Here is a 17,044-nt window from a genome sequence, read left to right as displayed (position 1 = left end):
TGGGGAGATGATTGTTTTAGCTCTGTGTGTGGATTTGAGCAAAGGTGTTTGTGATGAACTAAGTAACATTAATCCTATAAGATGCATGAACAGAGATAAAGATGAGAAGCTCTCTGCACCAGTAAAGAACTGAGAAGATATCTCTGTACCTTGAGATGAAGAATCCTTTCCCTTTAGAGTTATTCATCTTTAAAAGCTGACACCCCAATATGCAAAAGTCTAAGACCCATGACCCATGAGCAGCTTAGGAAACTGCTAATGGGAGGGGTCATAAAGGAGGGTTTCTCCAGGCAGCTGTTTTTTATGATAGTTAAAAAACGCACAAGAGAACTGTTCTAAGTTATCAGTAAGATCCATAACTCTAAGAGAAACTCTTCTCCTAAAAAAGTAATGAAATACTATTTTCAAATAGTAAAACTGATTGAAAATAACAAGTTTTGTCTCTACGTTGTTTTGTAAGAAAGTGAACAGTTTGTGAGGAGAAGGAAGAATATTTTTAAAGTTTCATTCTATTTTTAGTTTTTTCCCAACTTTCTTTTTCCATTCTTTTAGTATGTGTTAATAAAACTATTTATTCATTTTTAAGGTTGAGCCTCCTTTGCTTTTCTCCTAGTCTCTCTCCCACAGAAAAAGAGGGAGTACTAAGACCAGAATTTAGTGAACATAAAACCACTACACTAACATATCCCAACATTTTATTCCCAACAAATCCCAATATCTTATTCCAATCTTATCACAACATTCTGTTCCTGACATTTCCAAATATTCTATTCCCCATACTTGGTTCCCACTATTTCTCAACTTTTTATTCCTGACATATCCCAACATTTCAACAATCCACCTCCCAGACTGACTGATTGATCCCAAAATAACATTGCCACTGGCTGGATGAAGAAGGAGGTAGGGAAGAGCTGGATGAAGCAAAACATGGGGGAAAAGCCCAAATTCTCACATTTCCACCCAACTCACCCGGACTTTTCCGTCTTCGTTCTGGCGGAAGGAGATGCGTTGTCCATAGACGTCAACATTGACCAAGGAGACGTAGGACATAGATTGGATCCCGCCACGGATGTCGTTCTTGGCCTCAACCCTGAAGGGCACCAGCCCGGGGTCATTCCCATGGGATTCGGCCATGGTGTAGGTGCAGGTTCCTTGGAAGTCAAAGTCAAGGCCGTCGAAAGTGCGGAAGTGTGGGTCACCCCATGCCCAGCACGTGGCGACCAGGGCTGGGACGCAGCGGGATTGGGCACCGCGGGGCCGGCAGCGCTCCTTGGGGCGGCACTGCAGGGACTTGCAGGGGTCTGGGAAGGGAGGGAGAGAGAGATGAGCCATGGGCTGGTGAAAAGGAGTTAAACACTGCAGGAAGCCATGGGCTGAGGAAAAGGATGGGGGAAAAACGTGGGGGGAAGTCACATGAGAGAGAAAACTGTGAGATGGGAAAGACCACAGGAAAAGTCACGGCATGGAAGAAACCATGGGAGCAACCATGGAATGAACCATGGGAGAAATCATGGGAGGGGAGAAATCATGGGATGGAAAACCGTGGGAAAGACCGTGGGAAAAACAATGAGGAAAACCATGGGAAAGACCATAGAAGAAGCCATGGGATGGGAGAAACCTTGGGAGAAAGCATCAGAAGAATTGTCCCATTCCTGACCCTTAGTGACAGACACAGGATTCTGTTCCCTCTATCTCCCCTTCCCTTTTTCCCACAGTCAAACCCCTCAAGCAGCCCCAGATCCACTTTGCATCTACACCCCCCCTTTTCCCTCATTTTTCCTCACTTTTATTGATGCATCCTAAGACCCCTTCCTGGATTTCACAAGACTCATCCTCAGTGCAAGTGTGCTCATGGCAGGTAAGGCCCTCGCCTGGGACACAGGTGCAACGGCGCTGGCAGCGATCCCTGAAAAGCATCTCATGGGGCTGTGGGGAGGGAGAAGGGAGAAAGAGAAATCCATGAAAATAGGGGATAAAAAGAAAAAATGCAGAAAAAAAGACGTAAGTGCAGAAGAATAGGGAAAATAGTGAACAAATTGCAAGGCAAAGGGATCTCCATACATACCTTCCCTATAAATAGGGGAAAAAGGGAGAAATGCAGGGGAAAAAAAAAAAACATTATCGCATAAAAATAGGGGAGAAATGCTGTGGAAAAGCATAAATATAGGGAAAAGGTGGAAAATGCAGAAAAAGAAATGCAAATGCGTAACACAGGGAGAAGTACAGGCAAGAAAAAAGATTCAACTGCCTAAAAATAGAGGAAAAGAAAGGAAATGCAGAGGAACTATGACGTAAAAATAGGGGGATGGAAAGGGGGAAAATGCTGGGAAAATGAGACAAAAAAATAGGGGAAAATGCAAGAAATAAAGGTGTAAATGCATAAAAATAGGGGGAAAATATTTTTTAATGGAAGGAAATTAATCCTTAAAATGTAAATACATTAAGCCAGGAAAAAAAAAAAAAGAGAGAAAACATCATGAAAACATTGGTAAATGCAGAAAAATATGAGACAAGGGAAAATAAATGCAGGAGAAATATAGGTAAGGACATAAAAGAAGAAGGTCAGAAAAAAACGAAAAAAGGAAGCAAGTGTATAAAAATAGGAAAATATTGAAGGGAAAAAAGACATAAATGCCTAAAACCAGGAAAAAAGGCCCGCAAAACTACCTTATAGTATTCTCCATCCCGAAAGCATCCGCAGTGCTCCTTGGGAATGCATCTGTGTCCATCAAAGACAAAGCCCTGGTGGCACTGGCAGCCCTCAGTGCAGGTTTGGGGACAGGTGGTGGCATTTCCGGCACAGGTGTTGGCACAGGTGTTGGTGCAAAGGGAGTAGGTGCTGTTGGCCGGGCAGGTGAGGGCTGGAATTTTCATGGAATCGTGGATTGAATTGTAATGGAAGGAATCTTAAAGCTCATCCCATCACCATCATCCCATGTCCTGCGTGTCACCACTGTCACCCATACCTAAACAGGGAACATTCCCCACCTGTGCCCCTCCCTCCCCCCCCCAAACTCTATCATTACCTGGAGACCTTCCCAACCCCAAACAGGAGACATTTGGCCCTGTGCCCTCCCAAACTCACGGCAGAAAGATGGTGTCCTCCAAGCCCCCACAGTTACTCCAGCATCTTGGCACATGGTAACATAGCTCTGGATATTCTGGCACAGGACACGTGTGTCCCCTCCCGTCATACAGAGGTCATGGATGCAGGATTGGGAATATGGGATGGGGTCGATCATGCGATGGCAGGAGCCAAAGGGACCTTCGGGGGCCGTGAGAAGGCCACAGTAGTTGGGTTTCTGGAGGACTGCCACTTTCTCCTCTGTGCAGGTGGGACACTCATCCTTGGGACAGCTGTCATTGCAAGGTGTATCCATTGTTTTCCACGCAGATCCAAAAGCTGTTGCATCTGGAGCCAGCTGGCCACTGGACAGCTGGAAATCATCATTGCGTTGGCCATTGTAGTTGCCACAGAGGCCACACAGGTGCCCCATGTAGGTCTGGGGGACCGTGACCATCACGTGCTGGACGAGGTCATAGTGGACAACGAGGCCGAAGTCAGTGCGGAGCAGGACACCTGTCCCATGTACATAGACCTGGACCTGTCCCTCACTCAGGGTGGTGGGGAGGTGATGCGAGATGGAATCCACCTGGGACAGAGAAGGAAGAGACCTCCAGTGAGAAGGTGAGATAAAAAATTTGGGGAAAACACCTTCCCAACAATATTCTGACAGATTTGAGGATCCCACTTGGAAGGAAAAGTTTGGATGAGAATGGATTAGTCTTGGAGATGGCATGAGGGCTCCCCTTATCAAGGAAACACAGTTTCGGAACTGACTGAGGTAGAACAAAAAATTTAGGATAAACACCTTCTGACCAAAGCTTTAACGCATTTATGGATCTTGTTTAGATAGAAAAAGTAGGGGGAGTATGGACTGGGCTTGAACATGGCCTGAGGTGTTCCTTCCATCAAAGAAGCCCAGTTTGGGGGGGGATCCCATGAGATTTGGAACATAAAGTGCCACCTTACCATGACATCTGCCCCCTTTCCTTGTTTCAAGGTCAAGGTGACCCCATAGACTGCCACAGACAACGCTTGTATCCCAGAGACCTTCCCCTTCTGCCGTGCCTCCTTCTGGATTGTGACAATAAATGATGTCACATTGTCACCTGTGCAGGTCTGAGTGAGGATGTAGGAACAAGTACCAGTGATGTTGAAGGCCATCCCATCAAAGGTGACATAGGTACGGTCACCTGTGGCCACACAGGTGCTGGACACCTGCAGGGGACACTGGAAGACACCATCGATGACCTTCCCAGGGCCACCAGCAGGACAGGAAGTATTTTGGCACTTCACAGTGCCACCAGAGAGGCACTGGCACATCTCCTGCTCTGTGGGGTAGAACGTCTCCCCCTCTTTGTAGTAGACTCCATGGTGGCTGCAGCCACAGTGGGATGTGGGGACGCACTCATCACCGCTGAGCATGAAGCCGTCCTGACATGTGCAGCCCTCACGACACCGCCCTGGACACATGGCAGAGTCAGCTCCGCAGGTGCGCTTGCAGGTGTGCGAACAGAGCTCATAGGAGCTGTTGGAAGGACAGGGAATATCTGCCGGGAGACAATGGGATTCATGAGGAACTAGGAAATTCCAGTCCAAGTCCTGGAAATTGCCTGGAATTCAGGTGCAAACTTCACCAAATGCAGTTTTTTAGCCCAGTTTCATGGCAAACCCTCAATTTGTCTCTCTGTGGATGCAATGAGGGGCATCATCAAATGATGATCCAATGATTATCTGAAGATGATCCAATGATCATCCATAAGGAATATCCCCGCCCATTACAATAGCAATTCTTACTGCTAAACCATCCAACTTCCCACATTTTCATGGAGAAAAATGTAACATTCACTTAAAGAATGGGATTGCTCCACACTGGGTCCTCAACTGACATCCAAACTGGATCCCTTTAACTCAATTCCACTATTGGTGCATTTTTTGGTGGTTCGCCCTCGAAATTATCCATCTTGTAGCCAACACCAGGAAACTGGAGATTTTGAGGGGGTAAATTATTCCAGATGAGACAACTTCTACCTTAGGAAGGGTTTCTTGTGGGTGCATTATGGGATCAACCAAGACTTTGGGTGGAATTCCCACTGGATTCCCACCCACCTCTGGGTTGTTCATACATGGATTTGGAGCAGGCTTGAGGGTCTTCTGAATACTGTGCAAGGAAAATCCCTCCCATTATCCCTACTTACAGCAGAAATTATCTCTCCTCCACCTCTCAATGGACACACCAGCAGCCTGGCACGTGTTGGCGTAGAGGGCAATGGTTGGACACATCCCTTCCTCCTGATCAGGGAACAGGCAGGAGTCATGGATGCAGCTCTGGAAGTACTGGTGGGCGTCAACATGACCATGACATGCTCTAAAGGGTCCATCTGCTTCCAAAATAATTTCACACCCCATCCCAGATACTTTCTGTAGCAGCCAGGAAGGTGCAACAGTGCTGGAACATTCCACTGTTGACCTCTCACTACATCCTGGGGCATCCGTGACTTTCCAGCTTCTCCCGAAGGCATCTGGGTCTGATGTCACATGGTTGTTCCTCATCCTCATGTCATCGCTGGCGGCGCCATTGTAGTTCCCACAGAGCCCACACAGGGCGTTGGCGAAGCCACTGGGCACCGTGGCGGTGACGTGGCTGTACCAGTCGTAGGTGACAATGAGGCCAAAATTGGTCTCTACCACTGCGTCCTGCCCGTCACGATAGACAACAATCTTTCTTTCACTGTAGTAATAGGGGAGATTGACCAGCTGCTGATCAATCTGGGGAGAAAACCATAAAAAGTGACCAAATTTGCAGTCTGATGGTAAACTATTTTCAACAGCCAGAGCAAACAAAAGCATTGATTTAATTAAATTTTGAATTTAATTAAATTTGGGATTCAAGAGGATGAGAAGGTCCAAGTCCCAGGAGGAGGTTGATCAACCACTCATCAATCTGGGGAGAAAACCATAAAAATGGATAACATTTGGGTCTGATGGCAAATTCCAGTTCTGCTTTCAACAGCTGGAACACCCATTTTGCCGGATTATACTTTTTTCTGACCCAGAGATGGGGCAACTGAGAGGCATTTTAAAAACTTTTATTCTATTTTCCGTCTCATGGGAAGGGTGAGACAATACGGATGTTATAATTCACGCTATCACAATCAGAAGCCAACTGTTTCTTAATTACATTACATTATAAGCATTTCTTGTCCTATCTGCTTTTGCCACACAATGCCTTAAAGCCAGCTATCTAAAATTACCCCTTGTGGGTCTTACTACAAGGCATCTTTCATAGTTTCATTTCTCCAAAGTATCTAGTCTTATTTGCAAGGCCACCATTTGAAACTTGTTTCTAGTTCTATTTCTCTCTCAACAATGTCTGTCCTATTCCATGGCATTTCTTAGTCAGCATTTTCTATCTTGAAGTTTGCATGCAAATGCATACTAGGTGAGCCTTCTGTCAGGCTTTGAGAATTCTTTACAAATCCATTTCCCACATTTCCCCCTCTCTCTTGAATGGAAAAGACCTTTTTGATGGTCTTGTTGTCGTTTGCTATGCATAGTTAACTACATAAGGCACTATCATTAACATTGTGGCTGTAACAATTAATGCATATAAACATATTTTGAAAAGCTCCCTTAACTAAGGTGTAAAGCTCTAGCCTTCAAACAAATCCTCTAACTATGATCTATTGTCTGCTTTAATTTGATTTGTCAAATCGCTCCATTTTTAAGGTTGTTTGTGGGTGGACTCTGAATGGTCAAATTTATACAACGCAGTCTTTCAAATTCTTCACAACCGTGCCCATGTGCCAATAAAAGAATCAACTCCTGTTTGATTTTGAAGGATAGCATGTCTAACACTGTTGACGTCTGTCAACATACTATTGACTGCGGTAGCTGTGGCATTGGTTTGTTTGCTCAGCTAACATCCAACCTCATCTAACTGCTTCAACGCTATGGCAGAAGCAAGCTGGGGTACTAACAAACCTGCTGAAACCCTCTTTGCAGCTTTCTAGGACATAAAACTACTATTACGATTTTCTTTATATTGATGGGTAAATCTCTTTCTTTTATGTTTTTTCTTCTTTAGCACTAGGTGCTAACACAGTAAGTTGTCTAATACTGCATGGACTACCTTCGAGGAGCAATGGAATGACTGCTAAGCCCTATTTCCACAAATGAATTAATATCCTTTTGGCAATTGTTGTAGATATTGGTTAACTCCGGAAAGTCTACCCTAACTATCTGAGTAATTTCACTAGAAACTTGAGTTTCTGTAAGCAGGGTAATTGGGAGTAGCATTGTACTTTGGAGGATCATTCTCTTGCCAATTGCAATTTGAAAATGTAAGAGAGAAATCTGTGGTTAAGGAACCAAGAATTTCCAGTTCTTGGGATTCAAAAGGTGCTTTAGAAAGTTTTTTTGTCTAAATGTTCTAATCAGTTACAGGACTGCTCCCGTTGGCATTAATTAATTGATTTAATTACATTTCAGATTTTGTCACTCGTTAATGGGATGAGGTTCAGGATGAGATGGAGAATGTGGTGGAAAGGTAAGGGATCATTTCATAAACTCACCATGATTTTCCCAGGGTGTTCCCTGCTGATGCTGATGGTTTTGTTGTAGACTTTGACTGTCACCATGGCAATGGATGACATGAGGTTGTCACTCCGGTGGCCATTCTGCACCAATACCTGGAATCCCACCAAATTTGGGGTGTCCTCACATAACCCAACCAACAGGTAGACACAGGTCCCTTGGAAGATGAACCTCTTGCCATCAAAGCTCTTGTAGTGGGTGGCTCCAACAGCAGTGCAGACCCCAAAAATTTTGGGATAACAATCCTGGATCCCCTCCTCCACTCGGCATTCCTCCTTGGTGCCACAACCAGAATCCCAGCACACTGCCTGCCGCTGCTCCGCGTCACAAACGCAGCGCTGGGTGCAAGTGAGGTCGCCCCAAAATTCCTCGCCAAGGCCGTGGAAGAGACCCCGAAAGACACAGCCACATTCAGAGGGGGGTATGCAGGTGTTGCCATCGAGGACAAGGCCCTCGTGGCACACGCAGGTGTCCACGCAGGTGGTGGCAGCAGCACAGCTGGATGACACTGCGGGGATGTTGCAGGTAGGGAGGCAGGTGAGGCCACAGGTGCTGTAGGTGCTGTTGGGTGGGCAAGTGAGAGCTGGACAGGGAGGAAGACAGTGGTCAGAATAGAGTGGCACATGGTAGGAGAGACTTCTTGGACTATCCACACAGATATTCTGGAGTCTCCATGGATTTTCTGAAGTCTCCACAGACTTCCTAGGCCTTCTACCCAGACTTTCTGGAGCCTCTATGGACTTCCTGCTCAGATTTTCTAGATACTCCATGGACTTTCTGCATGGAACTTCTGGAATCTCCCTGGACTTCCATGGCCTTCCTGCTCAGATCTGCTGCCATAACCTTTCCCAACCCATGATCCCATGAATCTTCAGTCCCACATTAATTAGGCTCCGCCCACCCCAAGGAGTATTTTCACTCGACCATCCTCTACTCACGGCATCCCACTGTCGTCCTCCAATCAGAAATGCTGATCCCCTCCTCCAGGCAGTCATCAGCATAAATCTGGAGGGCGTGGCACAGCACATCATGACGCCCCTCACTGGCACACAGGTCATGGATACAGTTCTTCATGTAGATATTGGGACTGACAGTGTCATGACACGATTGGAATGGCCCAGAATGTTGAGACAACTTCCCACACCAGGTCTCTGCCCTGTATGTCACCACCTGGTCCCATCTGCACCGCCCACAGTCGCCATCGCAGCTGTCCTGGCAGTGGCTGCTCTCACTGGTCACTTTCCAGCTCCTCCCCAGCTCCACAATGTCCCACACCTGTTTTCCATCAGGAGAGAGAGCATCATCTCGGGGGTCCCCATTGTTGTTCCCACACATTCCACAGACTTTTCCAGAAAGAGCAGCTGGAAGCTTGATCACTACATGATCGTCCCAGTTGTAGAGGACCTTCAGGTTAAAATGTGATTGCATCAACATGGATTTACCCTTCTGGTGGATGCGGAGCTTCCCATGGGAGAGGGAGATGGGGAGGCGCGAGCGGTGGTTGTTCACCTGCAGGACAACAACCATCAACACAACCAAAACCCATCAAAATTGGGCAATACATGGAGTTTAAGAAGACATGAAGTGTTTCCATGCACACCAGCAAATCCTGGAATTATTTAGGAAAAGACTCTCAAGATCATTGCTAAATAAGTAATTTCAGTAAAATTCCATAAAATTACTTGGAATTTGGGAATGATGATGGTTCTTCCTTACCCTCACCATCCCATTCTCTGACTGGACAGCAGTGACGGTGACGTTGTCAACACGGATAGTGATGGAGCCGATGGAGGAAACTTTGGAGTTCTCCTTTTCCTCCTTTTTGACCTCAACAGAGAAGGCAGGAAGAGTGGGATCGGGATTGCAGATGGTGGTCAAGGTGTAGGTACATGTTCCCATGAAATCAAAGGTTTTTCCATCAAAACTCCGGTAGTGTGGCCCACCAGCGAGCCAACAGGTGGAGAAAGTCTCCTGGATGCACTCTGGTTGTCCATCCACCATCTCACACCTCTCCTCGCACACCAAATCCTCACAGGAGAGCGGTATGGGGGCTGAAAAAAAGGGGAAAACCCATAAATGGTCAATTTGACAACACCCAACCATTGGAGTGACACAACAATGGACTGACTGTACTCACTGGAAGCACAGAGCCCAGGGAAGCCGTATCCAGTGTGACTCTGGAACCCAAACACCAGGAGGCCAATAGGCACCTGCGAGTTCTCCGCGCTCTGCATCGCTGCGCTCACGGTGATGCTGGCCCAGGAGAAATCTGTGCCACGAATGGCCTGCCATGCCAGGGTCTTGTCTGGCCGATGGTTGAGGGTGGTGGTGGCAGTGGCAGTGGTGGGTGCAATGAGGACGGCATGGTTGTACTGGCTGGGCACGCTGCTGAAGCGGAACGCAGTGCAGTGGGCGCTGACAGGTGGGACAACAAGGAGGAAGGGATCTTGCCAAGACGACCCGCTGAAGAAAAACACCACCTGCACTGCCAGCACTGCATTGATGTACAGGTGGGAGTTACGGTTCACCACAAAGGTCTGTACCTCCCCTGCCGCCATAGCCACAGTGGCATTCCCGCTCCCAGCGTTGTAGGTGATGGTGTTGTCTTCATCCGTCACCACATAAACGAAGTCAACGTCTGTCTGCAGCGGGTTGGGTGGCACCACGTAGCTCCTCCCCCACGCTGTCATTGGGAAGAGCTGCTCCACCACAAAGTCAAAGCCAGCAGACACCTTGACACAGGTGTGGCCACTGAGGACAGCCACAGGGGTGTCAGCCACCACAACTGTGCCAGTGAAGTCCTGGCTGCTCTGGAGCTGCAAGCTGTGGTAGGGCTGCAGGAACAGGCGGAGCACGGCGCCCGGGACGTAGGTGGCCCCAGCATAGTGGAATGTGGCAGTGGTGGTGATGCTGACGGCGGTGGTGGCGGCGCCAGCGGCCACCACAAACTCGGTCAGGCCGTACGTGTTGTTCCCAAGGGGTGTCACCACGTAATACCTGGTGCCCAGACTCTCCATAGGCAGGAGGGCAGTGGCACCCACGGTGTAGCCCTTGGTGCTGACGGCCACCACAGAGATGTCAGTGCTGGCCCGGACCACCAAGGTTTTATGGCAAGTGCAGCTTCCAGTGAGTTCCAGGTTAGCAGGGAGGGGCAAGGGCACGGTGACGTCAGGCCCCAGGGTGACGTTCTGGGTGATGGAGCCGCCGTGAAGCGTCACCGACACCTGGGTTTCGGCAGGGCCATAGGAAGTGAGCAGCAGCTGGAGGTGCGCACTGGGAGACTCATCATCGTTCTGTGGGAACACGGCGAGGAACTCCCGGCCTCGGTAGCTGGCACTGGAGAGCACTGTGAAAACAGGGAAAAAGGGGGCCTTGCTTAATTTTTATATTAACCAAGGGTGTTATATAAAGGGGGCTTCTATATGTTTATATTGATATTTTTAACATCAATTTTGTATGTGTTTATGTATCAATTTTCCTATTTTATAGTAGGAATTGTACTGGCATTACATTAAAGATATGACTGCAGTATCCAATTTATTGTCTATTTTTATATAAAATCATAAGAGAAAATATAGCTTATTATGTTAATAAATAATATTTGAATAAAACTATAAATATTAATTTATACATATTAAACTCTTATTTATATATTCTATTGACAAATTATTAAAATCTATAAATATGTTAATAATATGAAATAATGTATTATTAACTAATATTAATTATATAAAATACTATCCCTAATACAACAGTATGACTAGATATTTAATTATTATATCCTGTGTTGTTGATATATTAATAGTATTATGTAATGCACTTTGGTATATTACTACTTATTTGCACACTGATAAAATATTAATAATATAGGACTCATATATCAGTAAAAACATGTCAATTACTTTTTTAGTGCGTTATTGTACTATTATACTTGTTATCCAGTATAGAACTTGGTTCTATAGTTTTCTGTGTTATTATTATACAGATCTATTAATTATAACACTGTAATGTCCAATACTTATATTTAAATATATAGAAGTATTTTTTCCATTATTTTTTACCTAAATTTAATAGAATATCAGCAAAGATTTAATCCAAATCCATAAACATTAAAAATGATTAAAGTAATATAATAGTAACTGCTGTGATTATTGAAATTATTTCAGCATTAATCATAGAAGAAAATAAATTCATGTGCTATTTTTATAATTATATACAACAGTAGATAATTCATATTTTCTCCATAAAATTATACAGATGATTATTTAATTTTTTTTCCCATAAAAATGATTTAGGAAAAAAAGATAAAAATCAAGCAAAAATAAGTGATGAGGAATAAAATTACAACGGGAGAGAATATATTATAGACCACAATAAAATTAATATACCATTATATTATGCTATATTGCCATATAATCTATCATTATATGTCATTAATATAACAGTTATAATGGTGGATATTACATTCTAGCACAAAAATTATATATAATTGTGTTTAAATAAATATTCATTAATTGCATACAGTTATAATTACATTACAATACAATAATATAATGTCATTCATATAATACAATGCAACTCTATGTCATATTACATTGTAGAATAATCTAGAGCTGTATATATTGTATTTATATAATTTATATCTATTGTATATTTTATAAGTACCTCTCAATATCTGGATGTAGTTACATATAATAGCAATATATAGTGAACTATATGAATAAATACACTAATGTATTATATAAATACAAAATATATAAAATGTTTTTATATTTCACATCTTTTATCCATCCATATAAACATTTAAATAATTTTGAACTGAATTTTCACAGAAAATTTTACTAAAAAATGCAAATCAATAATGTCACAGCGGCTTTCCCGGAGCAGTGGCTCCGTTCACCCAGGCTAGCTCTGACACTGCCATCAGTCGGGGAACACTCCTCTGGATTTTGGGAACCAGAGGAGTGGCAGAGGGGGTTTGCCCCTTATCACGGGAGACGCCTCACCGAAGACGGAGGGAGGAGTCGGACTCCGTTGGAGGGAAAAGTCCAAGGTGTTTATTCAGCCCCACGCAGGGACATCTTAACCTCAGGGAGTCTCTCCAGCTAAACCACCTGGGGCGCTCAGCTCTGGGATTAAGTACAGGGGAGGGACTAATGGAGGAGACAATGCAACATCCAATGAGGGAGAAGGTGGGCGTGGAACAGGGTTGGAGGGACATTAAAAGAAACCAATGAGAACATAAAGGGAGGAGCTTCCTTGGCTCCTGCCCTATCACTCGATGTCCTTACCCGAACTCTCTAGAAGCCGGGAGGAACAATGCAATGACAGGCAGGGCCCGTAGGAGGGAATGGGAGGAATATGGGAGGATTGACAGGGAAGAGGGGCAGGGACAAACCTGGGAACATAACGTTTGTCAGGAGAACAGGGGAGTACAGAACAAACCATTACGACAAAAATAAATAACATAAAAACCAATATGACAATAAATAACACAAAGCACAATGCAACACAAGAATAATGAGAATAACAACATAATTACAGAACAATAGATCATATATTGTATTTTTATATAATTACAGTAGAGATTAAATTGTACATTCATATATAACTATTATAGCGTATTCATATTATTAATATATTCACAACATATAAAAATATAGATAAGTATTAATAAGTAATTATTGTCCTAATAATCAATTTATGTTAATTACACTATTTATTTTATTAGCCAATTAAAATTTTAAGTATTTTATATAAGTTAAAATGTAAATTTAAAAATATATATAAAATATAAAAAAATATATCAAAGTAAACCTAAACAAATAAAAGATATTTTTAAAAGATCAAAAATATTTTCAGGGACTTTTTAATGCTACAAAACAGCAAAATAGCCTCTTTTGCCCCAAAATTGGTTAAAAAGAGTGGGTACCTTCTCCTATTTTTTTTTAAAGGAATTTTTGAGATTGTCAGGAAAAAAACCCATGAAAATAAAATAAAAATTGGCTAAAACTCGGTCTATATATAAAAGTCCGTGATAAGGATTTTTTTTCTTTTTTTAACATAGGTAATCAGGAATGTTGGGTAAAAAAAGATAATTCTGGTGATTTTTTTTCTGAAAAAAAATGGAATTGGAGCCTCTTGAGGGAAAAATTTGGAATAAAGAGGTTTGACTGTGAATAAAAAACAGGATTAAAGAAGGCTTCCTCAACTAATTAAAAAAAAAAAGTGTTGTTTTTTTAAAAATGGGGGATTTTGAAGAAACATCAACAGGGAAATGAGCATTAGGGATTTAAAAATTAGAACAGAGTGAATGAGGTTTTTTCCTTTAAAAATACATGAAACCTAAAACAGAGTTCGGGAGGGTTTTTTTCCCCTTAATGAATAAATTTTAAAAATAAAATAATAATTTAAAAAATATTAAGGGAAAAAAGTTATTTTCTTTAAAACATTATCTAAAAATTGGATTGATAAGAGGTTTTAATTAAAATTAGAAAAAACACAGGGAAATAAGAAATAAAAGGGTTTTTTTTAAGAACCAACTGCTTTTACTAAAAACAAACAAATAAAATTACTTTTTAAATAATAATAAAAAAACCTTTCTAGAATAGATCTTTTTTCCCCAGAAAAAAAAATACAATACCAGCATATAGATCTTGGGGTTTTTTCCTGGAAAAATACTAAAACTGATCATTAGAATTTTAGCTCAAACAAACAAAAACAAAGAAAATAAACAGAAATAACCAGGATGAAATGTTATTTTTTTCCTGTAGAAAGTGAGGAAAAAGGGGCTTTTAACAAGAAAATTAATGAAGCATTCATGAAAAACAACAAAAAATAAATATTCTAGAGGCTTTTAGATGAAAAAAATATTTTAAAAGGGGGGTTTTGTTAAAAATAATAAATCTGCAGCTGAAAGGTTGTTGGAGAAAATGCAGAATGAGGGAAGAGGGGAATTTTCAGGCAAAAATAAGCCCAGGGATTCAGGATTTCATTTCCTGTGGTAAAAAGCCTGGAAATAAGTACCGAAGCCAAGAAATTTGGGGATTTTGTGTGGAAAACAGGGGGTTTGCTTACCACAGAAGGGAAGGAGGAACCACCAGATCCCATCTTGTGCCATCCCTGTGAAAAACAGTCAAAATCACTAAAAGTTGCTATTTTATGGGAAAAAAATCGGAGATGTCTCCAGAAGCCTCAAATAATGCCACACAAATTACCCCAAAATGCCTTTTTTTCACCCCATGGAAACCTCTTGGGGGTTATTTTGGCCCTCACTGCCCCCAAATCCATTCCAAACTCCATGAATTTTGTCCAAAATCCCCTAAATTGTTTGCCCCTAAATTCCCCAAATGGTTTTGCTTCCCAAATAGCCCCATTTTGGTCAAAATATTTTTTCCCCCCAATCCGCCCCATTTTGGTCAAAATGGAATTACACACCTGAGGCAGCCATCTCTCCCCTCCCATCCTCCCCCCAACCTTGAGGCCACATCAGAGTCTCTATCTTCATCAGATTCACTCTAAAACCAGATGAATTTTAACCCAGATCACCTACATTCATGTCAAAATGGGGTTAAAATGCTGACACACCCTTCCCACCAACCCCTCATATTGATGCCACCTCAATACCCCATTTCCATCAAATCCACACACAAACTTTATGGAAAGGATGGGGTTTTCCCCCAGTCCCCCTACTTTTGGTCAAAATGATTATTTTTTTGCCCAACATCCCCCAAATTTGGATTGAAATGGGGTTCAACATCCAGGAAAACACTTCATTCACCTTGTCCCACACAAAGCCTCCCAAATGCTCAATTTGGCCAAAAAAGGGAGAAAAAAACCCACCAAATTTTGGACATGAGAGCAAAAAATCTGAAATTTGGGGAAAAAGTGCACAAAACAGCAGACATCTGAGAGTTGGGGGGAAATGAGCAAAAGATAAAAAAAATTGGGGGAAAACAAGTGTTTAAAACCCAACATTTTGGAAGACAAAGGATTATTTGGAGATCCTGAAAAAGGTTAAAATTAGGAAACTTGTGGGGAAAAGGGGGAACAGCCACAAAATTGGGGAAGGGAAAGGGTAAAAAATCTGAAATCTGGGCAGAAAAAAATCTTCAATTTCTGTCCATTCCCAAACAATAAGGAAAACCAGGAATAAACAGGGAATGAAGCCTCCCCCCTCTTCCCCACTCACCGGCCCCTTGGCTCTTGAATTCCCAGGATCCTGCAGACACAGAGTGTTTATCCCCAAATCGCTCTTTTTATACCCACATAAAAATACTCCAGCCACAGCCAAATCATGCAGATTTGGGCAGATTCAGCAGAATTCCAGGATGGAGGAGAGGGGGAGGAGCCAAGGGGGCATGACCCACAGCTCCAGAGAATTTGGGAACTGGCAGCCGGATCCTATCAGGGACAGGACGTGACAGGAGTGGAACCCACAGGGACATCGTGATAGATGTGAGTGCCACAGGGACATTGTGACAGGTGTGGGACTCACAGGGACATCATAACAGGTGTGGGACCCACGGCGATCATCCCAAATTCCCAGACTCCCAGAATCACTGTCCCCATGGTACCCTCCGGCCCCATGACCCCAGGGGAAGGACAGACCAAACCCAGATGTTTTTTACTAAAAATTAATGACCCAAGCCCCAGAGGGGAATTCCAGGGAATGGGAACTTCTGGCCCAAATGATTGAAAAACCTGAAAAAAATCAGCTGGAGCCAGGACAGATGATGGTAAACAGAGAATTAAAGGGCTTTTGTCTTCAAATGAAGACATAAAAATGGGGAATCCCTGAACCCCACAGCGATCCTCAAAATTGTCCAGAGACAGAGACCACCCAAAATCATTCAGGGTCCCCCAAAACCACATGGAGAGCCCCAAAAACAACCTGAGGATCCGTTCAGCCCTCTGAACTCCCCAAACCACAAGGTTCCTGCAGGGAGATGGGAGCTCCTGGGGCACACTGGGGGTCCCTGGAAGGGTGCTGGGGTTCCTGATAAATGACATGGAAAAATTTTCAGTTGCCCCGAAGGTGCTGGATGGAGCTTAAAGACTAACTGGCAAAAAAGATGAAGGGATGTAAAGTTATGCACAGAGGATCACAAACATAACTGGAGCCAGTGGAGAAATAGGTAATGAGGAATGTGGTGGGTTTTTTGTTGTTATGTACCAAGAAGCAACAGCGCATGGCCAAAGAAAATGTTCAAGCAAAGGTCACCCGTAATATGGAAGCATGCAGTGAATGTGACCAACAGAAACTCATTTGTGGTCCCTCCAGGACCATACCCTGTTGTAAAGTTTCACCACACACATCAGATTAAAGGAGAAAGCCTTTGGTGTGTCCTGCACAGATAAAGAATGCATGCTCTCTAATGCTTA

At 43.3% G+C, this 17,044-nt stretch overlaps 1 protein-coding gene across 1 annotated transcript in view; it reads right to left on the bottom strand.

The window, feature by feature from the left end:
- The window catches only part of LOC120747584 (IgGFc-binding protein-like), a 28,250-nt gene that overhangs the window by 9,832 nt on the left and 1,374 nt on the right, over positions 1-17,044 (bottom strand). The window contains exons 2-12 of the mRNA XM_040053595.2: positions 14,738-14,782; positions 9,798-11,006; positions 9,377-9,711; positions 8,599-9,169; positions 7,639-8,243; positions 5,263-5,833; positions 4,034-4,614; positions 3,086-3,653; positions 2,668-2,861; positions 1,785-1,926; positions 970-1,301 (exon numbers count right to left, since the gene is read on the bottom strand). Of these exons, the coding sequence (XP_039909529.1) occupies positions 970-1,301; positions 1,785-1,926; positions 2,668-2,861; positions 3,086-3,653; positions 4,034-4,614; positions 5,263-5,833; positions 7,639-8,243; positions 8,599-9,169; positions 9,377-9,711; positions 9,798-11,006; positions 14,738-14,780 (5,151 nt within the window). The 5' untranslated portion in view covers positions 14,781-14,782. The remainder of the gene's footprint in view (positions 1-969; positions 1,302-1,784; positions 1,927-2,667; positions 2,862-3,085; positions 3,654-4,033; positions 4,615-5,262; positions 5,834-7,638; positions 8,244-8,598; positions 9,170-9,376; positions 9,712-9,797; positions 11,007-14,737; positions 14,783-17,044) is intronic.

The sequence above is a fragment of the Hirundo rustica genome (genome assembly GCF_015227805.2).
Source record: "Hirundo rustica isolate bHirRus1 chromosome 33 unlocalized genomic scaffold, bHirRus1.pri.v3 SUPER_33_unloc_1, whole genome shotgun sequence".
In the NCBI taxonomy this organism is placed as follows: domain Eukaryota; kingdom Metazoa; phylum Chordata; class Aves; order Passeriformes; family Hirundinidae; genus Hirundo; species Hirundo rustica.
This window is presented reverse-complemented; position numbering and strand designations above follow the sequence as displayed.